This window comes from Ahaetulla prasina, chromosome 10, assembly GCF_028640845.1.
Source record: "Ahaetulla prasina isolate Xishuangbanna chromosome 10, ASM2864084v1, whole genome shotgun sequence".
NCBI classification, from domain to species: Eukaryota; Metazoa; Chordata; class Lepidosauria; order Squamata; family Colubridae; genus Ahaetulla; species Ahaetulla prasina.
The window spans coordinates 23,736,409-23,764,265 of record NC_080548.1 but is presented as its reverse complement, the minus strand read 5'-3'; the positions used below and the strand labels follow the sequence as shown (position 1 = coordinate 23,764,265).

The 27,857-nt window shown below is 45.4% G+C and overlaps 1 protein-coding gene across 2 annotated transcripts in view; it reads left to right on the top strand.

Moving 5' to 3' along the window:
• Positions 1 to 15,198, top strand: part of LOC131204839 (phospholemman-like) — a 40,779-nt gene extending 25,581 nt beyond the window's left edge. For both annotated transcript variants that reach the window (XM_058196462.1, XM_058196463.1), the window contains 6 exons: positions 5,845 to 5,883; positions 7,782 to 7,856; positions 8,854 to 8,890; positions 11,437 to 11,486; positions 12,653 to 12,691; positions 14,808 to 15,198. In XM_058196462.1, the coding sequence (XP_058052445.1) occupies positions 5,845 to 5,883; positions 7,782 to 7,856; positions 8,854 to 8,890; positions 11,437 to 11,486; positions 12,653 to 12,675 (224 nt within the window). In that variant the 3' untranslated portion in view covers positions 12,676 to 12,691; positions 14,808 to 15,198. The remainder of the gene's footprint in view (positions 1 to 5,844; positions 5,884 to 7,781; positions 7,857 to 8,853; positions 8,891 to 11,436; positions 11,487 to 12,652; positions 12,692 to 14,807) is intronic.
• Positions 15,199 to 27,857: the final 12,659 nt, after the last annotated feature.

Below are 27,857 nucleotides of genomic sequence, written 5' to 3'. Positions count from 1 at the left end.
AAATCGTAAAGATATGTTGGAAGAAATATCCATCTGGGTTCAGTTCCAAGTGGGGACAAAGACACTGGAAACATGGAGACTGCTTGGAAAGATGGTTTAATGGTGGTCAGGATCACATGGCTTGAGTTCCTGAACAGAAAAGGGCTGTGCTCCCTGGCTTTATGCTTTTTCTGAGCTTTGAACTTTCTGGGCACAGGAAGAGTATCCTGATTGGTTGTCAGACTCCCAGGGGGTGGAGGTCTTAGCTAGCCTTGCTGGCTGATGTAATCTTCCCAGGTGCCATGTGGTGAGTTTCTGTTCTATTATGTTGCAAATGATGGTCATTGACAAAGGTGGGGGGATTGAGTGAGCTTGGTTGAGGCTTTAATGGCCCATTGACAAAGGTGGGGGGTGGCAGGAAGTTGCAGGGAGCTGCTATGTCTTTAAAACATGTTTCTCCATTTCTTATCCAGGGAAATAATCTTCTGCCCTTTTTAATATTTCCTAAAATATTTCATTCCTCTAGGAGAGGAGTGAGTGCTAACTTCCTACAGATACAAGCAACAAAGTTACAGTCATACAATCATAAGTGGGACGAGATGGGTGATGGGAACGATAAGAAGTTTAATAATAGTGCAGCCTTAGTGAATAGTTTGACAGTGTTGAGGGAATTATTTGTTTAGCAGAGTGATGGCATTGGGGAAAAAACCTGTTCTTGTGTCTAGTTGTTCTATGTATAAATAAATATCAGAATCACATGTATAGATAGTAAATAGAAAAAAGGGAGAAAAATGGATATATAAGAAATGAAAACTGATGTGGAAATGTTGGAAAGAAGAAAATAGTACAAATTTCATTTTTTGTTTTTAAAAAACCTGTTCAATAAAAATTATTTAAAAAAAAAAAGAACACTGCCCTTCAGAAACACACATATACACACAAACAAGCCCACCTCACTGTAAGTCAGCAAATGGGGACTGTTTGGTCACCCAGACGACTCAGAGCCTCCGCGGGGCTTAGGTTCACTGATCTGTATACCATATTTTTCAGAATATAAGACGTACCTTTTTCCCCCAAAAAAGAGGGTGAAAATCTGGGTGCGTTTTATACTCCAAAGGTAGCCCTGCCCAGCTTCTCAAACGGAGGTTTCAGAGGCTGAAAAAAGCATCAGAAATGAAGCTTCAGAAAAAAAAGCCCCCAAATGGAGCTTCAGAGGCTTTTTTTTCTGAAGCTGTTTTGGAGGCTTTCAGAGGCAGAAATAAAAGTTTTTTTCTGAGTTTCAGAAGTTTCAGAGGCAGAAAAAAAAGCAAAAAAAAAAAAAAGCAAGGCACAGTGCTCACGACTAAGAAACCTGTTGCTAAAATTCACCTCTGGGAACAGCTGATTTGGGGTATTCCGGGAGGCCAATCCACCTGCCAATCCGATTTTTTCTTATTTTCCTCCCCAAAAACTAAGGTGCGTCTTATACGCGGAAAATTTGGTATATATGAGTGCTCCTCTGTATTATATAGCTTCTGGGATTATTGATTCTCTGCTTCTGGATTCTGAGTTCTGGTTCTGGTTTCTGCTGCATGGGTATAGTATATAAAGAAGTTTCTTATTATAAATGAATCCTGCTGAATTGTTTACTTGGGTGCTGGTTGGATTGCGGCAAACTCTTAACACTTTAGCAACATAAATTTTGGGCTCAATTGTGGTCATAAGACAAGGACTACTGATGCTTTCTGGAGATTAAGATACGAAGGATGCGCTGTACCAAAGCTTCTTAGCAATTCCTCACTCCAAATTATGCATGTTATCAGTAGTGGGTTTCAATTTCTTTTGCTACCGGTTTGCTCACAGGCATGTGGGCATGTGCAGGGGCGCACACAACACTTCTGCACATGTGCAGAGATGTACAGGCAGGTGGGTGGAGCCTCCCACCGCCGCCGCTACTGGTTCACCCAATCTGGGGTGAACCGTTAGCAAGCCACTACTGCATATTATGGTATATTTTGAAAGTTAGTTCTAGTCAATACCCATTGCCTGTCCAGCTGTGCTATTACATTGTTGGGTGTCCACTTCTCCACCCCGGTACAACTCAAGGTGACACAAAAATGACCAAATTGTGCCTTGTGACACCGTGCGACAAAACCCTGACCGCCGCTACTGGTTCACCCAATCTGGGGTGAACCGTTAGCAAGCCACTACTGCATATTATGGTATATTTTGAAAGTTAGTTCTAGTCAATACCCATTGCCTGTCCAGCTGTGCTATTACATTGTTGGGTGTCCACTTCTCCACCCCGGTACAACTCAAGGTGACACAAAAATGACCAAATTGTGCCTTGTGACACCGTGCGACAAAACCCTGACCTTTTGAACTGGAGCCCAGACATCGGAGGCAGATATGGAAGTCCCGTGGCTTGTGTTGCAAAGCATGGTGATTCCCCCAGCCACCCATGGACCTTCCGGCCCCTTATTCCTAGATAACCTATCTGGCTGAGGTTTTGAGAATTGAAATTCAAAAACTCTTGTAGAATATTGATCTGAAAAATCTCACCGACCTTCAAGGTTAGCCTGTATAATATTAATGATGGTGAAAGAGTTGGTGACATTGAAAGTGAGTCTCTGACGCCCCATTGAGACAGGATGTTTGTAATTTTGAAACTTCAGTTGTATTTTGTTCACTATAATAAAGTGAACAAAATACACAGACTGAATGGCTAGGATTACACATCCTGCTAAGCCATGGTTTTTTAGGTTATAATTACAATGCATTATAGAGCTGTAGTTCACAGCATGTCCTAGTCCAGTGATGGCAAAGCTTTTAGGCACTCAGTGCCCAAAGTTTGCGCACGTACCCAAACTGCAAGACGTGGGCACATGTGTGGCGTGCCCCACGCATATACGTGCCTGTGCATGCACGGTGGAGACCCGAAGACCAGCTGGCTGGCGGGAGACCTGCATACATGTGTGGCAGAGACCTGAAACAGAGCTGGGGCGATGGTGTGCGTGCCTACAGAGAGGACTCTCCGTGCCACCTCTGGCACTCATATCATAGGTTCGCCACCACTGTCCTAGTCAGTGTATTCAACTTTGTCAACTTTTAGAGAGAGTGGAGTGGAGTGGAGTGGAGTGGAGTGGAGTGGAGTGGAGTGGAGTGGAGTGGAGTGGAGTGGAGTGGAGTGGAGTAGAGTAGAGTAGAGTAGAGTAGAGTAGAGTAGAGTAGAGTAGAGTAGAGTAGAGTAGAGTAGAGTAGAGTAGAGTAGAGTAGAGTAGAGTAGAATAGGAATAGGAATAGGAATAGGAATAGGAATAGGAATAGGAATAGGAATAGGAATAGGAATAGGAATAGGAATAGGAATAAATAGAAATAGAATAGAAATGAAATAGAAATAGAATAGAAATGAAATAGAAATAGAATAGAATAGAAATAGAATAGAATAGAATAGAAATAGAAATAGAAATAGAATAGAAATAGAAATAGAAATAGAATAGAATAGAATAGAATAGAATAGAATAGAATAGAATAGAATAGAAATCGAAGAGGAATAGACTAGACTAGACTAGACTAGATAGAATAGAATAAAATAGAATACCTTGGAGGTCTTCTAGTCCAAACCTCTGCTTAAGCAGGAAACCTTATACTATTTCAGACAAATGGTTATTATCCAATCGCTTCTTAAAAACTTCCAGTGTTGGAGCATTTACAACTTCTGGAATGTGTAGACTTCAATTCCCAGGATTCCCTGCTAACATGCTTGTTGCTAAGAATTCTGGGAATTGAGAAGCACCCATTTAGAACCAATGGAAAAGAATATCTGTAGCTCAAGGCTGAACTGTGGAGCCCTCTGTGCTCTCTGGGTTCGGTGGTTTGCTTGCAGACGTTTTGTTACCCATTAAGGTAACATCTTCAGTTTAGATAGAAGATGACAAAGTTGGGAAATCCAGTGCTAATCCCAACCGAATTCTTGCAAATTAGATCAATGAGTTGAATCCAGTCGCTGAGCCAGACATGTACGTTAAAACAATGCCGTGAGTTAAAACCCATTTATCCAGAATTAGTTGCATCCCAGCTATCATAAAAGGGGCTGAACAGAGCTGCAGATCAATAAAACAAGCATGAGATCTCGTTTCAAGTATTTATTTATTTACAGCGGCTGACTTCTGTACTGTTTTTGACTTCTATTAACTAGAACAGAGGAGGAAAAGCTCCATGTGTTCACCAGCCTTCTCTGTTCTCCAGTGGCGAGACATTTGTTTCTGATGAATAAGTCAGTGGAACATATGAAACGGCAACGTACATGAAAGGGATACCTGTTCTTCAGCTTTGAAACAGTTGAAAAGAAAGAAAAACATCTTTAAGAACACCGATCAGTTGTAAAATAATAAAATATATCAGCCCGCAGCGTGAGGGGAGAAAAGTAGCAATAGCAATAAGCACTTAGACTTATATACCATTTCGCAGTGCTTTGAAGCCTTCTCTAAACAGTTTACAGAGTCAGCATCTTCTTTTCCCCCAACAATCTGGGTCCTCATTTTACCGACCTCGGAAGGATGGAAAGCTGAGTCAATCTTGAGCCGGTCAGAATCGAACTCCCGAACTGCTGGCAGTCAACAGTCAGCAGAATTAGCTTGCAATACTGCAGTACAATGTAAAAAAGATGTGGAGACTTTAGAAAGAGTGCAGAGAAGAGCAACAAAGATGATTAGGGGACTGGAGGCTAAAACATATGAAGAACGGTTGCAGGAACTGGGTATGTCTAGTTTAATGAAAAGAAGGACTAGGGGAGACATGATGGCAGTGTTCCAATATCTCAGGGGTTGCCACAAAGAAGAGGGAGTCAAGCTGTTCTCCAAAGCACCTGAGGGTAGAACAAGAAGCAATGGGTGGAAACTAAGCAAGGAGAGAAGCAACTTAGAACTAAGGAGAAATTTCCTGACAGTTAGAACAATCAATAAGTGGAACAACTTGCCTCCAGAAGTTGTGAATGTTCCAACACTGGAAGTTTTTAAGAAGATGTTGGATAACCATCTGTCTGAGATGGTGTAGGGTTTCTTGCCTAAGCAGTGGGTTGGACTAGAAGATCTCCAAGGTCCCTTCCAACTCTGTTATTCTATTCTATTCTATTCTATTCTATTCTATTCTATTCTATTCTATTCTATTCTATTCTAACCACTGCGCCACCACGGCTCTTATATACATATAAATATAGACAGAAATGAATAGATCTGAAACATATGGGCAAGATGAAGCTTTTAAAAATAAATAAGAAATGAATACAGATAGTCCTTGACTTATGACCACAATTGTATGAATAGATGTCCCCGGTTTAAATGCTGACTTCTATACAACGATTTAAAACAGTTTTTCCCAACCTTGGCAACTTTAAGTTACCGGTAAGTGGACTTCAACTCCCAGAATTTCCCTAGCCACTCAGGATGGCTGGGGAATTGTGGGAGTTGAAGTCCACATAATTTAAAGTTGCCAAGTGTTGGGAAACAACACTGGTTGAAGAGGTGAGGCATGCAACATCAACTCTGCCAATCTGGCAGTAGGAGAAGATGAAGAACTTAATAATCGGGTGGGTTTGTGTAGAAAAAAAATATTTTAGTTCTTATAGTATTTGCACATTGCGGAAGCCTTAGACATTAAACATATGTCCTGCTGGGTTTCAAAGGAGCTAAAACAAATAAACTTTTTTTTTTCTAATTAAGATTAGAAAAATAGATAAGATTATTGTCAAAAATTTTTTTGCTGGTTATCCTATCTATTTTTCTAATCCTGATGACAGCTCCCAGGCCTTAATTAGTTGAGGAGCAGAGTTAAGGCTTATCTCTGGGTCTTTCATAATTCACCTCCTGCTCTATGTTCCTTTTTCAGAGTCCCCCAAAGATCAGCCTCATGACCCCTTCAAGTATGGTAAGTTAATCATTCCTGAAAGCTTGTCTGGGGCCTTTGGGAGCCAATGCAAATTGCTACAACCGACAGAGTTAGGAAACAAAGCACAGGGAAAAGAAAAAAGAACAAAAAAAACCCCAACAACTCGGAAGGATTCCTCTGTTTTTATTTAATTTGGAAACAGGCAGATGATTCCGAGGGCCACAATAATGCTTTAGATTGAAGGTTCCCTTTTCTTCGGGTTTTCTTTGAAAAAACAACAACAACAACCTCCTACCTGACCTCTGCTTAAAAGCCAATATTAGATCTTTGGATGCAAAACGTAAGGAAATGTCTTTGTGTTCCTTCCCTTCCCTTTTTGCTTTGCAAAGTTAATAGGACAACAACGTAGAGGAAGATCAGGGGTGGGCCTCAAAATTTTTAGCAAGGGGTTCGCTGCCCGGTTGCTGTGTGGGCGTGGCCATGGTGGGTGTGGCCCAGTGGTGGGTTTCAATTTTTTTTACTACTGGTTCTGAGGGTGTGGCTTGGTGGGCGTGGCATGGCTTGGTGGGCGTGGCAGGGGAAGGATACTGCAAAATCTCCATTCCATCCCCACTCCAGGGGAAGGTTACTGCAAAAATCCCCATTTCCTCCCGATCAGCTGGGACTTGGGAGGCAGAGAATAGATGGGGGTGGGGCCAGTCAAAATTTTTACTACCGGTTCTCCGAACTACTCAAAATTTTTGCTACCGGTTCTCTAGAACTGGTCAGAACCTGCTGAAACCCACCTCTGGCATGGCCTAGTTGACCTCCTGCACCACGGGGGGGGGCGTTTTTGCCCTCCCCAGGCTCCGGAGGCTTTCCTTGAGCCTCCAGGAGGGCCAAAATGGCCTCCCCAGGCTCATGAGGCCCTCTGGAGCCCGTTTCCAGCCTTTCCGAACTTTCGGTACACCAGTTTTTCACCCTCCCTAAGCCTCCGCGCGCATCCTGCACTGACCTGCAACCAAATCGGGCCACGTGGGGACTCCTGGGAGGGGTAGGGCCAGATGGGCGGGGCCACCCAGGAGTGGGATTTGGGGGTTCTCTGAAGTGCACAGATCTTAGCTAGAGGTTCTCCCGAACCCCTGCGAACCCCCAGCAGCCCCACCCCTGAGGAAGATAAGTGGGGAAAAGATGTCCACAATAATTTGCTGATTTGGAATTGAATTAGAACACCTCTGGGATCCACTTGTTTTTTTTTTTTAATTTATTTATCCCAACTCAAGGCAGTGAACCTACCTGATACTCCTTCCTCCTCCTATTTTTCACACGACAACAACCCTGCGAAGTGGGTTGGGCTGAGGCAGAGGGACCGCGCCCAGCTGCCTTTCGTTGCCTAAGGTGGGACTAGAATTCTCAATTTCTCGGTGATTGGCCCAAGGTCACCCAACCAGCTTTCGTGCTGAAGATGGGACTAGAATTCTCAAAATGTGAAACCCACCTCTGTAATCACCCGCCTAAGTGTATCAATGCACTATGAATCCATTGGCAATGTCCATTTGGCTCTCCCAATTCATGGGGACCTAACCCTAACCCTAAGTGGATTTCCCCCCACTTGTATTTTACTATGAAAGGTAAATAGAACAGCCTCAAAAAGTAATGTCCCTCCTAAACAATAACAATGCGTTACGAGTTGTTGGTGATATCCATTTTGCTCTCCAAATTCATGGAGCCCTAACCCAGACTCTAAGGCTAAGGGGTTGGGCAAGAACTCATAAAGCAGGAAGGAGAGGGATCAGTGATGGAGATAAAATAATTTTCTACTGGCCCAGGGATGGATGGACCATGCTTCCTAAACCCTATTCTGTGGGTTTTAGGCCTGTAGAAATAAGGTTCTTTGTTCTAATTCCAGGCTACTTTCTATTCCTCGCATGACAAACTCATTTTTTCCCCCACACCAGATTACTATTCGCTGAGAGTTGGAGGCTTGGTGTTTGCAGTTGTCCTGTTTCTGATGGGCATCCTCATCATCCTTAGTGAGTAGCTACCATCCAGTAGTTGCCCAGGAAGGGGGCTGTGGGTTGGGACCAGAACACCCTTGAAGTATGCCGAGTGCGTTCATATATCATAGAAAGCAATGGTGTGGTTTGGTTGTCTTGTGTCTGAACCCAACTATTGTACTGTTTGATCCAAGACTTATGCCTGTAAAATAAAATGTGTCATGGCTCAGGGAGTCTCCAACCTTGGCCACTCTAAGACTTGTGGACTTCAACTCCCAGAGTTCCTCAGCCAGCAAAGCTGGCTGAGAAACTGTGGGAATTGAAGTCCACAAGTCTTCAAGTGGCCAAGGTTGGAGACCTCTGTCATAGATCGTCTCCAACTTAAGACTTAGCTACTGTTCAACATTACAACAAAGCTCCTTTGGGCTTCTTATGTCCCTGTGCTGAGATTCCCCCTCCAGAGTCACAATAATCGCACTTGGCAACCAGAATACATTGATGGCCATTTGTAGCATCCCTCGATCATCTCACTTTATAATGGTTTTGCCGAAAACTAGCACCGACTTCTGGTTTTCAGGAAAACCATGGCCATAACCAATCACTGGTTCACTTAACAAGTACAGCATTCCCTTAATAATAACGGTGGTTACTTTACAGCTGTCTCGTTTACTTAGTGACCAACACAAAAAAGGTCATAAAAATCAGGTCATTCACATTGTTGACCCACTTTGTAACTACGATGAGATTATGACCGTGATGGGCAAGTCCTCATAACTTGAGGACTACCTGTACTCTTATATACCACTTTATAAATGCCTTGGTAAAGCAAAAGTGGCTGGGGGATTCTGGGAGTTGAAGTCCTCCAGGCTTAAAGTTGCCAAGGTTGGAGACCCCTGGACTAAAAGACCTCCAAGGTCCTTTCCATCATCTGTTATTCTGTTAAATAGTACTTCCCACCAAAAAAAACCCTCATCCCTGCTCAGATTCTTTTGGGGTCCTTGCTCAGCTCTTCTTCTTCTCTTTTCTCTCCTAGGCCGGCGCTGTCGTTGCAAGTTTAACCAGCAGCAAAGGTAAAAGTTAATTTGGAGGTGATGTAGAACTGCGGTTATCCAAGTTGTTTCAAATGGATGAAGAAGGGCAGTATGGGGGGGAAAAGGAGGGGTGGGTAGCCAAATAGCATGATGTAGTTTTGCATGTTTTGTGATGTGGTTCGAATATCTTAATTATTTGGAGACTGTTGAAATGTCCTGCTGCTTCTTCTTCTTTATTCTCTTTTATTTCCATTTTCTTTTATCTCCCTGCTGGGGAAGAATCTGGCCAGTCCAATGATTCATTCTCTGAATTAATACATCTGCTGATAATTGCTTTCTTTCTGGGATGCCGGAATTGGAAGCAGGGAGAGAGATGGGGCATGAGAAGGTTAACTTGTAAGCATGATGTCGGTAATTACGCAATAAATGAGCTTTTAATTTTGACCCTTGTAGAAATATTCAGATGATACACCATAAAATGGAGATTTGGAAGTGGTGGGGTGCTAGCAGCAAATAAGAGTTGTGAAAATTGGGAAGAAAAGAGTACCACAGATTGTTTCAAAAGAAGGATTGTTTAATCAACTCCCTGGCTAACTTCGGTTGTCATATAAGCAATTGAATCTACAGCAGTTTTCTCACATCTGGTATCCTTCAGTGGTACCTGCACTGTAATTGCAGATATTTTGGAGGGTACCAGGTTGGGAAAAGCTTGTAAATGTCTAGGACGAACCACAATGATGTCCAGATATCTCAGTTAACCCAGAAATGATACAAATTCTGAATGTCTTTTTTATGTATACTGAGAGCATATGCACCGAAGACAAATTCCTTTTGTGTCCAATAAATTCCTTGGCCAATAAAGAATTCTATTCTATTCTATTCTATTCTATTCTATTCTATTCTATTCTATTCGATTCGATTCGATTCGATTCGACTCGACTCGACTCGACTCGACTCGACTCGACTCGATTCTATTCTATTCTATTCTATTCTATTCTATTCTATTCTATTCTATTCTATTCTATTCTATTCTATTCTATTCTATTCTATTCTATTCTGTACTGGCTGTAATAGTGATTTTGTGACTGAGGGACTGTGACGGTTCTAAATACAAGCTTCAGTCATAAAATCATTTTTTTTTTAGCACTATCCTAACTTTAAATGGTCTTTGAACGGGGCAATTGTTAAATGAGGACTACGTGTATTTAATGTGACTTCTTTTGCTGGCAGTACAAGACGCGAGTAGCAGAATGGGTTGGCCATTTTTACAGTTGTGGATTTTTCTGCTGTATGAATGAAGCGCACAAACAACACCGTGCTTGGAGGGAGGGAAGGCAAGAATTCCCACTGCGGCATTTTACTGCATCCATTTGCACATTCAGATTTGACCTTATTATATATATATATATATAGTTTATCGTTACCTTTAGTATGCTGAATCGTTATTCCTTTTGGAAGCCAGCAGGGAGCGCTGTAGCATAGCTTTTATTAAAAAAAAACCCACGGTTTTCTATCCCTGTGCAAGGCCCGCACCCAGTGACATCATCCCTGAGCCGCCTGCATTGATAACTCTGCCTTCTCTCTTCAGCCAGTACAATTCCCAGCACGTTGCATTCCAATGATTTATCAAGGCAAGATTTTCAGCCTTATTCTGGCTGAATACATGGCACACAAGAACGCAGCGCAAGAGAGGAAAAATGAAGAACTCAACGGGCCAATTTCACACATTACAAAGTTCTTCTTTGCTAACCGTTTGCAAGGGGCCAAATTGAATGCCCCAAAGGTGCTTTCCCCCCTCCCCCCGCCCCCACAAGAGACTTTCCAAGCAACTGGACTTTCTGGTTTTTCTTTGAAGATGTTTCGCTTCTCATCCCTCAGCTCTGATAGTGCAGTGGTTTACAACAGGAGTATCCAAGCTTGGCAACTTTTAAGATTCGTAGACTTCGATTACAAGGTGGCTCAGCGGCTAAGACGCTGAGCTTGTCGATCAGAAAGGTCGGCAGTTCAGCGGTTCGAATCCCTAGTGCCGCGTAACGGGGTGAGCTCCCATTCCTTGTCCCAGCTTCTGCCAACCTAGCAGTTCGAAAGCATGTAAAAAATGCAAGTAGAAAAATAGGGACCACCTTTGGTGGGAAGGTAACAGTGTTCCGTGCGCCTTTGACATTGAGTCATGCTGGCCACATGACCATGGAGACGTCTTCGGACAGCGCTGGCTCTTCGGCTTTGAAACGGAGATGAGCACCGCCCCCTAGAGTTGGGAAAGACTAGCACATATGTGTGAGGGGAACCTTTACCTTTAGACTTTGACACCTCAGAATTCCTCTCATGCTGGCTGGGGAATTCTGGGAGTTGAAGTCCACAAATCTTAAAGTTGAACACGCCTGCCGTTTTACAATCAGCTGAAACAGTTCTTTAAAAGTGGAGAAAAAATACTGTAAAGATAGGAGCTGCGGAGCTTCTAAAGGGTTCGTGGTGTACTGAATACGTTGCAAGTTAATGCTCTAAACCTGTTCTGCATGCACAGAATTTTCACTGGCTGCTGTGATGGTAGCTCAAGAGGTGTGATGGTTTGGTTTTGTCCCCAGGACCGGAGAACCGGATGAAGAGGAAGGAACTCTGCGCAGCTCAATCCGACGTAAGAGCCAACCTGTGGCTACATCTACCCTCTGTTTCCCTTTTCTCCTGGGGAGAACTTTTCCTGGGCCAGGGAACTTTAAAAAAATTACTATTTTTTATATATTTATTTCAAAGAATTATAGCTGCCCAACTCTGACTTAAGCACAGGGAACAAGAGAAATAAAACTGAGCTGAATAGAATACAATAGAATAGAATAGAATAGAATAAAATAGAATAGGAATAGGAATAGGAATAGGAAAAGAACAGAACAATACTGGTAGAATAGAATAGAATAACATAGTTGGAGCATAGTTGGAAGGGACCTTGGAGGTCTTCTAGTTCAACCCCTTGCTTGGGCAGGAAACCCTATACCAGTGATGGCTAACCTTTTTGCCGTCGTGTGCCAAAAGCAGGGGGAGCATTGTGGGTCGTGTTTATGTGTGACCACACCCATAATTCAATGTGCCCCACCCACTGTGCATTCCTGCGCGACCCCCCCCCCCCGGTGGTCCCCCTGTTTTTGGCTCATGATGGCCCAGTGGGCCCAGTAGGCCCCTTTTTCACCCTCTCCAGCCTCCAGAGGCTTTCTAGGAGCCTGGGGAAGGCGAAAACGGCCTTCCCCCCACCCCGGAGGCCCTCTGGAGGCCTTGCTTCTGTTGTTCCCGCCTCTCCTGCCTACGAAACCTAGGGTCCAACCAGGCCTGATTGCCATCAGCCGGGTCTGGAGGCGTGGCCTGGGGGGGGGGAAAGAATCAGGGGACGGAGGCCTCGTTATCTCCTCCACCTGGCCTGCCTCTGGCTCCTGGAGCTGAGCCAGGGAAGCTGGTGCTCCAGAGGTAAGTCCTGATGGCCCTTCCCCCTCACTTTCCGAGTCACTTTCTGGCAGGGGCCCCGGCTCGGGGGGCACAGACACAACAGGTACCTTTGGGGCAGCACAGTGCTGGGCAGTGGAAATTAGGAATCTTCTAGATACAGTATGATGAAATGGTTGCTTATTTATATTTGCTGCATCTGGCATTCTGAACCAAGATGGTTTTCAAAACTGTTTGGGTATATCATGCCACAGGCACCAGTGGAAAGAGGCCGTCTTAGCTTAAAGTGTGTTTGCTGAAGGAGCGAATAAATCGCTTCAGGGAAAGGCCTTTTTAAAAAAATCAGACTTTTTTTTTTATAATTCTCACTAGGTTTATCCACAAGGATGAGATAGAAAACGTCCGGAGCTGGTGAGTTGCTTGCAGATTAAATAAAAAATGACCTTTGTGATGTAACTTCATTTTGATTCTCTTCACTCTTGCGGTTTTTACCATCAGCTGCTGCCTTCGTTGCTCTGTGCGAAATGCAACGTTTACTTCCCCTTTCTCTTCTTCTGTAAGATCTAAACGGTCTCGAGAACAGAGGCCTTGTTCATGCAGAGACTATATCGATTCTAAAAGGAAAGCTAGCTTTGTTTGGGTTTTGTTTGTTATAAATAAATCTGTTATAAATCTGTTTGAAAAAGGAAGGGCATCTTGCTTTCTTGATAACATGACATTTGGAGGCAGGCAAGACCAGGTTTTTCTTGTCTAAATTTCCTATTTTGGGGGTAAAAAAGATAGGCTTGTTTTAATTTTCAGGATTAACTTCTTTTGGACCTCTGTGGTAGGTATGCCATTTGATGACCTCAGCAATAATCAAGTAAACATTAAACATGCAATGGGGTTGAAGGTCCGAGCCCAGTGATGGCTAACCTTTTTGCCATCATGTGCCAAAAGTGAGGGAGCACGGGGGGGGATTGTTACACGTGCACATGCCCACACCAATAATTGTATGCGCCTCGTCCCCCCACGCCTGCGCGTGTGACCCTCCCACGCTCCCCCTGCTTTTGGCACGCGATGGCACAGTGGGCCCAGTAGGCCCATTTTTCGCTCTCCCCAGGTTCCAGAGCCTTTCTAGGAGTCTGGGGGGGCAAAATTGGCCTTCCCCACCTTCCCGGAGGCCCTCCGGAGGCTGAAAATGGCCCGTTTTCTGACTTCTGGTGGGCCCAGAAGGCCCGAAAAACAGCTGGCTGGCGCACACATGTGTTATGCCTCGCCCGCCCTCCTCTCCTCAGCCGGGCCCCTCCCATCTCCTGCTATCTGAGCCAGAGACTGATAGTGAAGAAGAATGGCCTGGCATGCCTCCAGCCCCCAAGCCCTGGCACCATGCCCGGACAGACTGAGCAAACAAACCTCCCTACAGCGTGTGAGCATGAAGCCAGCCACGAGCTAGAATTGCCGGCAGCTGAGCAGGAGGACGAAAAGACACAGTGGACAGATCCCCACTTCCAGAGAATGGAGAGGCGACGTCAGCAAAAGGAAGGGAGGGGCAGGCCTGGATAAGTGCTGAGTCATGGAGCCACACCCCATGGCCTATATAAAGGATCTGCTTTTTGGGCATTCCTTGAGTCAGGCAAAGTCTCATCTGGTTGCTGAAGTCACACCTTGGATTCCTGCCTGCCCTGAGAACTCTGACAGGAATTTGGCAAAGCTGCAGAGGCTTCGTGGCCACACTTGATACAGACTTCCCAGACCCGACCGTCAGAGGAGGAGTGGGACACAACAGGATGCATGCCGGAGCTCAGCTCGCGTGCCCACCGATATGGCTCTGCGTGCCACCTGTGGATCGCCATCACGGTCCTAGCCCCTCAGCTGACACATTCCCACAATTGTGCCAAGGATTTAAATGTGAAGAACCACTGCAACTGCTCGATTCCCATTTTCAAAACTGGGTGAGGAATTGTACAAAAGGATCTGTTATGAGATGTGGAGAGCAAAGCCGTCATCTGCCAGGTGGAGAACTGGGTCTCGTAAGCTCCATCTGAAGTTGCCCTTTTCAGCTGCAAACTGCCCAACTTTAAATTGCGTGTGTGCACATGCGAACCTGTCCAAAGCGACATCGTATTTGTTCCAGGTGGGACATGCTGGAATAGGAAATGGAGGCCTCTGTCTAAGAGCCAGCCGGTGGAGAGTGGTAAAAAATTAAAATAAAAGCAGGTTTCAGGATGGATCGTAGTGCTAAGCTGTGTGTTGTTCTGGGTCTGAATTGTAAGAGAGTAAAAGTTGAAGCAATATAGGACCAGGAGTTTAAGCTGAAAAAGGACCGGCAGCTGAGCTGTTTGATGTTTCGAATAAATCTGGAAAATGAGTGAAGATAACTCCCAACAGCAAGATGGTATTCATAACCATGATAAGTTCATTATCTGGCTGGAATTGGGGTCTCATCACAGGTCACTTCGAGTCTTGAGCTTCTTCCTTTTTTTTTATTTGAATGCCAACTTTCTCCACTGTGCCTCATTTCTTTCCTTTTCTCCTCTTCTCCTAGGTCGCTGTATGTCATTCTCCTGGATCTGGAGTGCTTCCTTCCTTTGTTCTGCCTGGCCTTAGTTCTCCCAGCAAGGCCCCATTGCTTGCTACAAGTCCAGTGAATTCCAGAACTGGTTACCTCTGGGGTCATGCCAAACCCAACTGAGCCCCCTTCCCAAGACCTTCCCCTTCTGTTTTGGCTTGCTGCTTAAAGTCCACTGCTTCTCAGAGAGAGAGGGAGGACAACCTTCTAACCATTGGCCTTCAGCCGAGTTCTAGTGACCATGAAGGATTCTAACTCCTGAGCTCAGCTCAAAGCTGCTTATTACAGCAGGGCCCTGTCTGAGCTCTTCCCCTTTAAAAAGCTCTCCTTGGGCTCGTGGATAAATAAAAACTCCTTGAGTCAAGTTCTTCTCCTGGTGGCTGCATCCGTGCAGTTCTCTCGGCAGCTTTAGAGAAGTCGTGGTTTGCTTGTCGCTCAAGTTTTCAATCTAGTGTCAGCTTTGGAAGCCATATTAGCACCATTGGAAGCTTCCACGCTGCCACCTTCTTGTGTGTGGGAAAGTAGGAGCTGGGGGAGGGGATTTAGTAGAGGGAATGTAGTTAGACAAAATAGCATTCTTCTTTTTGGTCAAGGTCATGACAGTCCTGCATCTGGAGAAGGAGCGGTTGGAGTGATGTCCCGAGATGGGATGGTTGGCGATTGGACCATGTGATGGACTGATGCGTGCAGGGGATGGATTCGGGTTAATGTCGGTGTTCCAGAAAACCCCCAACTCCAATTAAAAACTCTGAGACAAGCATTTTCTTCAAGTTCTATTTACTAGAGTAGGTATACTGGCACAGCTGGGAAAACCCGCATCTGAAAGTTCCAGGTTTTCCCTCAGTACATCAAACCCTCCCAAATCCATCCCCTGCACCCATCAGTCCAACACATGGTCCAACCACCATCTGTGACATCTAGTTTATCATTCTCAGTTTCACAGATGGTCCCCTGTTCAGAACTAACCATGATTGCTACCACAACGAGATCAGTCTGGGGCTCCCACCAAGTCAATAGTTCTAAAAACAACAAAGAGTTGAGAGATCCTGATTTTTTTCCCCTTATTACCCAAGAAAAGCCCACCTGAGGTTTATCCGGCATAATTCGCTATTTCATTGATGTTCTCCATGGTTCATAATTGTGCCATTGAGATCGCGCAGCCAATCTGGATTGCAATCCTAGAAGGGGACGAGAAACTTTCCGAAACCGTGGTTTTTCCTCTGTGTCTTTTCCTTAAAATTGTGGAGGATGGATGGATGGATGATGGGCCACTAAGTTGGTGTTGACTCTTAGCAACCAATTAGAAGCCCCTTCTCCAATTAAAGATGATCTTTAATTTTAAGATTGACCACATCGATGTGGACAGAAGTAAAGGTAGATTAATAATGTGGGCTGGATCCAACCACATGGCAGGCCTTGTGTTTGACACCCCTAGGTCAACTTCTGAATAGGTAGTTAGCAAATATATATATATTTTTAGATATCGATGCGTAGAATCTTTTAAACCCAGGATTGCCTGCAGCCCACCTCTTCAGTTAGTTAGTTCCCTTTTCCATTTGTTGCTGCTGCTGAAGAATTTTCCTGCCATCTCCTTGCATACCCTTTCTTGTGGGACGTGATCTCATCTACCGATTCACCCAGCTGATGAACTCTAGAGCAGGGATCCCCAACCTTGGCAACTTTAAGCCTGGAGGACTTCAATTCCCAGAATACCCCAGCCAGCAAAGTTGGGAGTTTTTTATTTTTATTTTTATTTTTTGCATTTATATCCCGCCCTTCTCCAAAGACTCAGGGCGGCTTACACTATGGTCAAGCAATAGTCTTCATCCATTTGTATATTATATACAAAGTCAACTTTTATTGCCCCCAACAATCTGGGTCCTCATTTTACCTACCTTATAAAGGATATAAGGCTGAGTCAACCTTGGGCCTGGTGGGACTTGAACCTGCAGTAATTGCAAGCAGCTGCTGTTAATAACAGACTGTCTTACCAGTCTGAGCCACCAGAGACCGTTTGAAGTCAACCAGGCTTAAAGATGCCAAGGTTGGGGACCCCTGCTCTAGAGATGAAGCTTTGCAATGTAAGAGGTTGAAACAGCTTTTTTTTCCTTTCCTTTTTTTTCTTTTGGTAGAAATCTGCTGAGGAAGGGTAACTTCCCTCTGGTTTTTGGGTTCCCCCGCCCCCCGCCACCGTGGCCAGTTGAGGACAACAGCATTTCCCACTGAACGGAGATGAAAGGGCTATTTGTGCCCATACAGAGGAAAAGTTCAAAGAGGAGATGGGAGAGGTGCGGGGGAGAGAGACAGAGGGAGGAGGATGGTCTCTTGGAAGTCATGATAAATAATGCAATCTTAATAAGCTTCCAGTGATTTCACAGTTCCCCAAGGGCCTGGGGTTTTTAATAGCTGGAACCAGTGCTGCAGTCAGAAAACTTGGTGGTGTTCTTGGCTGCCGGAACGGGGACTTTCTAGCATCCTCAAATGTGTCCCAGGTATAATGCAGAAGGATAACAGGCTTGTTAGAAGGAAGGAACATGATTAGCTGATGCAAAGGGTCAGTTTGAGGGTAGAAAGGATACAGGGGTGAAATGTAAAATTTGTTACTACTGGTTCTGTGGGCATGGCTTGGTGGAGGGGTTAATGTAACTGGGTGGGCATGGCCAACTTTTTTTTTAACTTTTAAAAGCATTTTTGTCTACAACCTTTTCAGCCAAAGAAAAAAAATGCTTTTAAAAGGCTCCTCTGACAATCCCAGCTGAGTTGCCTGATTGTCAGAGGCTTTTCTTTTCTTTAAAAACATTTTTTTTGCCTTTAAAATAAAAAAAATAGCCTCTAATGATCAAGCAACTCAGCTGGGATTGCCAGAGGAGCCTTTTAAAAGCATTTTTTCTACAATCACTTCCGTCGAAGAGGTTGTAGAAAAAATATTTTTAAAGGGTTCTGGCGATCCCAGCTGAGCCGCGCGGTCATCAGAAGCTTTTTTTTTAACTTTTAAAAGCATTTTTTCGGCTGAAGAAAAAATGCTTTTAAAGGCTCTCTGACAATCCCAGCTGTGTTGCCTGATTGTCAGAGGCCTTTTCTTTTCTTTGCCTTTTTGCCTTTAAAATAAAAAAAAAGCCTCTGATGATCAAGCAACTCAGCTGGGATTGCCAGAGGAGCCTTTTAAAAGCATTTTTTCTACAACCTCTTCCACCGAAGTGGTTGTAGAAAAAATGTTTTTAAAGGGTTCTGGCGATCCCAGCTGAGCTGTGCGATCATCAGAGGCTTTTTTTTAACTTTTAAAAGCATTTTTTCGGCTGAAGAAAAAAATGCTTTTAAAAGTAAAAAAAAACCCTCTGATGATCGCGCGGCTCAGCTGGGCATGGGTGGGGGATGGGGGCAGGGATTTTTGCTACTGGTTCTCTGAACCACTTGCCACCATCACTACCGGATCAGACGATCCGGTCCAAACTGGGAGCATTTCATCCCTGAAAGAATGTGAGCTTGGCTTTGGGGGTCTCTCTTCCTGCCTTTTGTTTTCAGCCATGCATTCGGTTTCTGCTGGCTAAGAGTTATTACATTTGGAAGGCCAACCAAACTGCCACCCATCGCGCTAGCTGTCACAGTGGATGTATGCTGCTGCCCACCTATGCATTTGTGTGTGTGTGGAGAAATTAATCTGGCCCATGAAGGCCCCACCTTGATTATGGCACCCAGGCAGGTATTTGCTTCCTGAAGCTGTGACACCCCCTCCCCTCTGACTTTAGTGGGTGGAGTTTCTGAGAAAGGGTGGAGCTTCTAGCCCTGACATCATAGCAAGGGTGCCTTTCATCATCAAGACAGAAGTATCCCTGTGCTACAAGCTCCACCCTTTTGGAACATGCTGGACCGGTGATGTCATGATGCATTGCAAAAGGGGTGGGGCTTAGGTTATGTTGCTTTGACACCCCCCCCCTTCTTCCCCCCCTTCCATCCAGAGATGCTATTGTATCATACAAAGGTTAACCAAGCACATTTGGCTGCCTGAATCAGGTGAGGAAATTATATCTTGATGGATCCCAGACTGAAAAAAGGGTGGTTTTTATTTTTAGTAGAGCTATGCAGAGAAATCTGGCCTGCTTTTAAAAATCCCCTTTTCAGCTTGCAATCCACTCCAGTCAAGAAGGAAGCTAATCGGTGAGGCTAGCTCCAACCCCAGGAGAAACATTTCTGCCTGTGTCGTGGACTCAAAATCTTTTACCTCTACTTACAGCTCTTCTAAATCTGGCTAGGTTTAATTTAACAGCGACGACAGTGGAGCAAAAGGTTGAATGACTCACTCTTAGGAATCCTTGGCGATATTAAGTCTTAGATCAGTGTTTTCTCAGCTTTAGCTGCTTGAAGATGTGTGGGCTCCCAACTCCCAGAATTACCTGGCTGGGGAATTCTGGGAGTTGACATCCACACCTCTTCAAGCAGCCCAAAACTTGTCTCAGATCATTAAATGAATTTTTTTCCCCCATGGACAGTTTGTCTTCTCTCCAGAAGAGGGCAGCACCAACTAACATTCACCTGCCAAAATCCAGGGAGTTTAAGACTATATAACCATGTCAACCCAAATCGTGCTACTTCTATTAATATCTTCCGTGCAAAAAAAAAATACAAAAAAACCCAAGCTTTTTTTTAAAGGAAGCCTCATGGTTTATATGGCCCCTTTGATCCTTGGGGCAAGTGCCTTTTGTAAAATGAAAATGCTATGTAGCAGGCTGGTTTTGATCCGGTATGACTCCCCAAGCATAGTGCACCAACGAGGAGCCCTGTTTCCTCTCTGGGAGTCACCCTTGTTCTCTTTTGCTCATTAAAATGAAGTGATGTCAGGGGAAGGGTGTGTTTGTGTGTTGATGTTTAACGTTGGCTTTCAGTCATGGTTTGCATCAAGTTCTGCAGATCATTTCACGGTGAAGTTTTGTGTCGTGCAGGGTAGCCCAGAGGTGGCGTTCTCGCCTCACAATCGGGAGGCTTGCGAGTTGGATCCTAGATAGAGGCAGATATTTCTCACTCTGGGCGCACTGAGAATATATCTGCTGAAAAAAAAACTCTGCATTGGCGACAGGAAGGGCATCCGGCCAGTAAACACTCAGCTCCATATTTGTCGTGTCCCACCCCCTATTCCGACGCACGAGTCAAGGAAGTCCGTGACAAACTTGGCAACGAAGCCTCTGCAGCTTGCCAAGTTCCTTCGAGGTTTATCAGGGCAGACAGGAGTCCAAGTTGTGACTTCAGCGATAGGGTCAGATATCAGCAAACTCGATAAAACTTTGCTTGACTCAAGGTTGGAATGCCAAAAGCTGGTCCTTTATATAGGCTGTGGGGTGTGGCTCCATGACTCAGCATTTATCCAGGTCTGCCCCACCCCTCCTCCTGCTGGCGTCGCCTCTCAGATCTCTGGAAGCGAGGGTCCTCCCACTGTGAATTGTCTTCATCTGGATCTGCTGTCACTAATTCCAGCACCTGGCTGACTTCCTGCTCACACGCTGTAGGAGTGAAATTTATCAGGCTTGTCCGTTCACTCCTGGAATCCTCTCCGGGCATGGGGCCAGGGCCGGGGGCTGGAGGCATGACAAATAAGTCTGATAAAAGGCCCGGTTGGAGACAGGAGGGGCCCGGCTGAGGAGAGGAGGAAGGACGAGTCACAACAATACTGCTGCCCAGACTCCACCCTGTAAGGGATTATGGGGTCATTATCAGTGGTGGGATTCAAATAATATAACAACTGGTTCTCTGCCCTAATGACCGGGTGGGCGGGGCCATGGTGGGTGTGGCCAGGAGTGTGACAGGAAGCACTCGGCCTCCTGTACCCCCCCGGGAGCAAAAACGGGCTTCAGAGGGGAGGAATGTGCTGCCCCCCCATGTCCCATTTTGGGTCTAGTAAGCCTCCCTGCAGCCTCCTGGAAGCAAAAACCAGCCACGGGAGGGCCATGCTGCACCCCCTGCACCCCATTTTGGGCCTAGTAAGCCTCCCTGAAGCCTCCTGGGAGCAAAAACAGGCCGTGGGGGGGGCACTGCACATACCCCCAAACCACATTTTGGGCCTAGGAGGCCTCCCTTCACTTACCTGGGAGACAAAATGGGGCGCGTGGGGACTCCTGGAAGGGGAGGGGCGGGGCGGAGCCAGCCAGCAATTTAACTACCGGTTTGCCTGAACCGGCTGAATCCCACCACTGGGATTATGATGATTTATATGTGACATTTGTGGTTGTCCTTTGCATGGAAGAAAGACCATGCTTAGGAGGAATCTTTCTAGATTTCACTGTCCTCCTGACCAATTAAAAGTGTTTCCTTAATGTCACTTCTTACCATGCTTGCAGTGTTATGACTAAACCATTAGCATTGTGGGCAGTTGCTACAATATGAACAAATGCCTTGGGATTGCAAAAATCAACCAAAACGATTGAAGGGAGCTAATCCAACAACATGAAAAATATGTGCAACCCAGGGATGAAATGCTCCCGTTTCGGACCGGATCGCCTGATCCGGTAGCGATGGCAGCGGGTGGTTCGGAGAACCGGTAGCAAAAATCCCTGCCCACCCCAACACCCATGCCCAGCTGAGTCGTGCGATCGTCAGAGGTGTTTTTTTGGGTTTTTTTTACTTTTAAAAGCATTTTTTCTTCGGCCAAAAAATTGCTTTTAAAAGTAAAAAAAAAAGCCTCCGATGATCGTGCGGCTCAGCTGGGATCATCAGAACCTTTTAAAAGCATTTTTTTAACAACCTTTTCAGCCGAAGAGGTTGTAGAAAAAAATGCTTTTAAAAGTTAAAAAAAAAAGTTGGCCACGCCCACCCAGTCACACTACCGCACCACCACCAAGCCACGCCCACAGAACCGGTAGTAACAAATTTTACATTTCACCACCAGTGCAACCCCATAATAAATAAGACTTTTTAATCAGAAAGGGCATCGGGGACCCATTGACGGAGCAGAAGTTGTTAGAAAGGGCTTTTGTTTTTATGCAATCTGCTGTGTCATGCTTTCTAATTGCCCTTTTCAATCAATGACTTAATTTTCTTTAGCTCTGAATTGTCCCTTAAAACAAGCGGGGAACATTAAAATAAGAGAACACATTTGTGATACTCTTCATTATCTGTGGGCCTTCCCTTATGAGATGAAATGGAGAACGAAGAGGTATTTTATAGTTTGTGGAGCATACCGTCTTGGGTAATATTTCTATTTTCATTTTTTAAAAGAGCATATCATGTTTCATTTGTGAACTCCACCCAAAGTTGCTTTCAGAAAAATAACCTCAAGCACATTAATCATAGAGTAAATACTAATATAGCATCCATGTACAACAGCAGAATTTAAATAGGTTTAGAGTCTCTGGCAACTTAAATTGCCAAAGTAATTGGGTAAATATTCGATGAATACTTTTAAATGACTATGAAATACCCCACAAAGAGGGTTCACCCAATGAATATCTTAATACACCAGACCACACCGTTTCTCAATATCAGCAACTTTAAGATGTAGGGACTTCAATGCCCAGAATTACCCAGCCACATACCCTGTTTCCCCGAAAATAAGACCCAACTGAAAAATAAGTCGGAGCATGATTTTTCAGGATGCTCGTAATATAAGTCCTACCCCCCAAAATAAGCTCCAGTTAAGATTTTTCAGCCAGATGAGTGCATTTAGTACCGTATTTCCCCCAAAATAAGACCTAACCAGAAAATAAGCCCTAATGCGTCTTTTGGAGCAAATATTAATATAAGACCCGGTCATATTTCCGGGAAACACGGTACTGGCTGGAGAATTCCGGGAGTTGGAGTCTAACCATTTTAACTTTTCCAAACCTTTGAATGTGGCTGCAACTTTTAGTTCCCGTTTGAAATGTGGAATTGCATTTTGAATCTCATTCCGAGCTTCGGTTTGTTCAAGAAATACTGTAAGAGGCCCCCCCCCTTTTTTTTCCTGTTCAGTGCTATATTTGAGATAAGGTGCAAGGGTCTCTTTTCAAATGCCAAGATAGAGAAGTTAGGTAGCTCAGGGTTTGACTCACAGCACATTGAATAACGGGGCTGGAAGGGACCTTGTGTTGTGTCCCACTCCTCCGCTGACGGCCGGGTCAGGGAAATCGGAATCAGGCGTGCCTCTGCAGCTCTGCCAAAGTCCTAGCAAAGTCCTCAGGGCAGGCAGGAGACCAGAAAGTGACTTCAGCAAGATATGTTTAGACTTTGCCTGACTCAGAGAATGCCAGAAAGCAGATCCTTTATATAGGCCATGGGGTGTGGCTCCATGACTCAGCACTTATCCAGGCCTGCCCCTCCCTTCCTTCTGTTGCCTCCGTCTATCAAGTCTTCTGACGCGAGGGTCACTCCAGTCGGCAGCTGTTGGCAATTGACCTCCCTCAGGCTCACATGCTGTGGAGGAGGGGGAGGGGTCTAGTTGCTCCGTTTGCCTGGGCATGGAGCCAGAGCTGGGGGCTGGAGGTATTTCTTCCTCTTCAGCCTGTCTGGGCATGGAGCCAGGGCTGGGGCCGGGAGGCATACTAGAACATTCCTCCGTGTTCGGAAGCAGATAAGAAGGCCCTGGCTGTGGTGAGATTGGGTGAGACACAACACCTTGGAGGTCTTCTAGTCCAACCTGAACCGTTGGTTCTTTGGTGTTTGCTAAATTTGCTGACTGAGGAATTCTGGGAATTGAAGTCCAGGCATTTTCAAGTTGTCAAGGTAGAGAAACACTCAGAGGTGGGTTTCACATAACTTTACACCCAGTTTGCCACACACCGAAAATGTGAGCGCACGCACACACACGCTTGGACGCCTTCTGCGCATGCGTGCAGCCTTACACGCATGTGCTTTGCTGTCTCTCACCGCTTTCACACATGCACGCGGCTTATAAAATGTGGCTAAATAGGATGGCACAGCGCTGGGGCGGGTGGGCTGGCCCATCTGCAGGTTGCCACTACAGGTTCCCCCGAATCGGTCTGAACTGGCTGAATGCTCTAGACGTTTCATTACCAGGTTAGGTAACATAATCAGTGTCTGGGAGAGTGGTGTTTGCAGACTTAGCCAAGCGATGTCTGAAATAGTATAGGGTCTCCTGCTTGAAGAGGAGGTTCAACTCCCAGAATTCCCCAGCCAGGCTTAAAGTTGCCAAGGTTGGAGACCCCTGGACTCGGAGACCTCCAAGGTCCCTTTCAGCTTTAGTCTGATTGATTGATTGATTGATTGACTGACTGAATAAAACATCTATAGGAAAACTATTAAACACAGCAAACATCAAGAACTATTCTCAAATTGCAGTCATCTTGCTGTAAAGGTAAAGGTTCCCCTTGCACATATGTGCTAGTTGTTCCTGACTCTAGGGGGCAGTGCTCATCTCCGTTTCAAAGCCAAAGAGCCAGTGCTATCCGACAACTGGGACAACTCACGGGAGCTAACCCATTACAAGGGATTCGAACCGCTGAACTGCCGACCTTTCGATCGACAAGCTTAGAGTCTTAGCCAACTGAGCCACCGCATCCCTGCTATAGGTAGACCAAATTCTCTCCTTGGTATTTTCACAGCTGAGATCATGTGGTTGAAGAAGAGCATACTGCAACACTCTCACTTTGCCAATAAATTCCACACTCCTAGGGTAGCAGATTTGCACACAGCTTAATTATCCCTGCAATTAACACTTCGTTATAATAATCTGTGAGTTATTTTAAGCCAATTCCCTCCTGTTCATTGGCTGGTCTTCTTGGAACAGCTCCCAAAAGGGACAAAAAGGCTCGGGCTACATATCATAAAGCAGGATATTTTAAAATCCCTCTCGACCAATATGAAAGCTGAACAGTCGAAGGATACTAAAATCAGGGATAATGAAACGTTCCTGAAGTGCTTTCAAGTGATTGGCTGAATGCTTCTCTTTAGATAGATGTTTCACTTCTGATGGCTGTTCCTACCTCTGAAGAAAAATCTTCATTGCATGAGGATCGTTTTAAAAATAATTCTTTGGATTTATCTGGTTTACTAAAAAGATACTTCAAAGTATTTAAGGTAAAGGTAAAGGTTCCTCTTGTGCATATGTGCTAATCGTTCCTGACTCTAGGGGGTGGTGCTCATCTCAGTTTCAAAGCCGAAGAGCCAGCGCTGACCGAAGACGTCTCCATGGTCCTGTGGCCGGCATGACTCAAGGCCAAAGGCGCACAGAACGCTGTTACCTTCCCACCAAAGGTGGTCCCTATTTTTCTACTTGCATTTTTTTACGTGCTTTCGAACTGCTAGGTTGGCAGAAGCTGGGACAAGTAAGGGGAGCTCACCCCATTACGCGGCACTAGGGATTCGAGCCGCTGAACTGCCGACCTTTCTATCGACAAGTTCAGCCTCTTAGCCACTGAGCCACCACGTAAAAGTATTTACAAGCCCCTAAAAACTGAATTCTGCTTTGCATCTCTGACGGAATGTTTTTCTTAAAGGCATGTGCTCTAATGTTTTTGACAACCCAAGCTGTTATTTCCCCCCCCCCTTTTTTTCTTTTTTAAATGTTGCGCTTTGCGTCTTGCGCTTGTTCCCAGAGGGCTGTTGTGTCTCGCCCAATCTCACCACAGTCGGGGCCTTCTTATCTGCTTCCAAACACGGAGAAATGTTCTAGTATGCCTCCCGGCCCCAGCCCTGGCTCCATGCCCAGACAGGCTGAAGAGGAGGAAATATCTCCAGCCCCCAGCTCTGGCTCCATGCCCAGGCAAACGGAGCAACTAGACCCCTCCCCCTCCTCCACAGCCTGTGAGCCTGAGGGAGGTCTATTGCCAACAGCTGCCGACTGGAGTGACCCTCGCGTCAGAAGACTTGATAGGCGGAGGCAACAGAAGGAAGGGAGGGGCAGGCCTGGATAAGTGCTGAGTCATGGAGCCACACCCCATGGCCTATATAAAGGATCTGCTTTCTGGCATTCTCTGAGTCAGGCAAAGTCTAAACATATCTTGCTGAAGTCACTTTCTGATCTCCTGCCTGCCCTGAGGACTTTGCTAGGATTTTGGCAGAGCTGCAGAGGCACGCCTGATTCGGATTTCCCTGACCCGGCCATCAGCGGAGGAGTGGGACACAGCAAGGGCTGAGGAAATTGCGTAGCTCCCTAAAGTTTTAAATAAATAGTCCCTTTGGGGGTTTCTTGTTCGGCCTCCTCGAGCTGTGGCATGCAACTCTGGCTTGGATGGAAACACTGCAAAGACGTCAAAGGGAAAGAGAATGCCATTTTGGGCGCCTTGAAGTCCTGCGCACTGGGATCACCAACCTTGGATGTTGACTTCCAGTTATCTCTTGGCAGCCAAACAATGGGGCTGTGTGGAGTGGAATCAGAGAGTGATGAAATGTAAAAAAAAAAGATGGAAGGAGATTGTACTGTGCAAAGCTGAAGAGATAGCTTGGCAGGAGTCCTTCACTACCGTGTTTGTCATCACCATTGGCATTGGGAGTCAAGCTATTCACCAAAGCAGACAAGAAGCAACGGATGGAAATGAACCAAAGGCGAGAAGCAACCTAGAACTAAGGAGAAATTTCCTGACAGGACCATTAACCAGTGGAACAACTTGCCTCCAGAAGTTGTGGGTGCTCCAACACTGGAGGTTTTTAAGAAGAGATTGGACAGCCATTTGTCTGACATGGTACAAGGCTTCCTGCCTGAGCAAGGGGTTGGACTAGAAGACCTCCAAAGTCCCTTCCAACTCTGTAATTTTGTTTTATTCTATAAACCAGCCAGGGAATGGGACTTTTATTCTGTGGGAGTGTTGGAAGGCTTCAGAACTCTCAAACATCTCTTGACCTACCTAGAACCACCTTAACGAGAGCTACCGATAGGAGGGTATAGCTGTTAAGGCTACTCAGAGGAGATTTTGGGTTCTAGTCCACATCTGAGCATGTAAACCAGGCGGGTGACTTTGGGCCAGTTACAGCCGCTCAGCCCAATCCACCTTCCAGGGAGGGGACTCAGAAAATAGGAGGTGGAGGCATTGTGTGTGCATGCTCCTTGAGTTGTACAGAATAAAAGTGGGATAGAAACAGGGGTGAAATACTCCTGGTTCGGACCGAATCACACGATCTGGTAGCGATCTTGGTGGCTGGTTCGGTGATCCGGTAGCAACGGCGCAGCAAAGCTCCGCCCATCCGTCCAGGTGTCATTACTTCCTGGTTTTAAGCTTGTTTGTTTCCGTGTTTTTTACCTTCTGCGCATGCACAGAAAGTCTGTGTGTGCACGTGATGCACATGTGTGCACAAAGCCGTTACATGCATGCAGCCCGTGCACTTCCGAACCAGTAAGGAAGGTAAGTAGATTTCACCCCTGGATAGAAATCTTAGTTACTAATGTAAACACTTGGAATCCTTGCAGCCATTCCCTAGCCAACCATCTTCAAGTTGGCCAGGTTTAGAAATCCTGTTCTAAAGGGTAAATCAGGAAAAATATGCTAATTAGTAAATCCTCATTAGGGCCTCTTGGCTTAGTTTTTTTTTTAATTTGCATTTATATCCCGCCCTTCTCCGAAGACTCAGGGCAGCTTACACTATGTCAAGCAATAGTCTTCATCCATTTGTATATTATATACAAAGTCAACTTATTGCCCCCAACAATCTGGGTCCTCATTTTACTTACCTTATAAAGGATGGAAGGCTGAGTCAATCTTGGGCCTGGTGGGGCTTGAACCTGCAGTAATTGCAAGCAGCTGTTGTTAATAACAGACTGTCTTACCAGTCTGAGCCACAGAGGCCACAGAGTTCAACCTTCCCTTGACTTCTTCAGCATTGCTGAGAAATCTGGGAGTTGAAGTCCATCTCTGTGGAGCAGAGGTCTCCAACCTTGGCCAGTTTAAGACATGTGGACTTCAACTCCCAGAGTTCCTCAGCCAGAATTCTGTGAGTTGAAGTCCACAAGTCTTAAAGTGACCAAGGTTGGAGACCCTTGCTCTGGAGGGTGCCAAGGTTTGAGAAGGCCAGGGTAGACCTCTGAATTCTCTCATCTTCTTGTCTGCATTCTCCACAGAGGGGGAGGAGTAAAAATATAAAGAGAACAGCCATCATTAGTGGACAATCAAC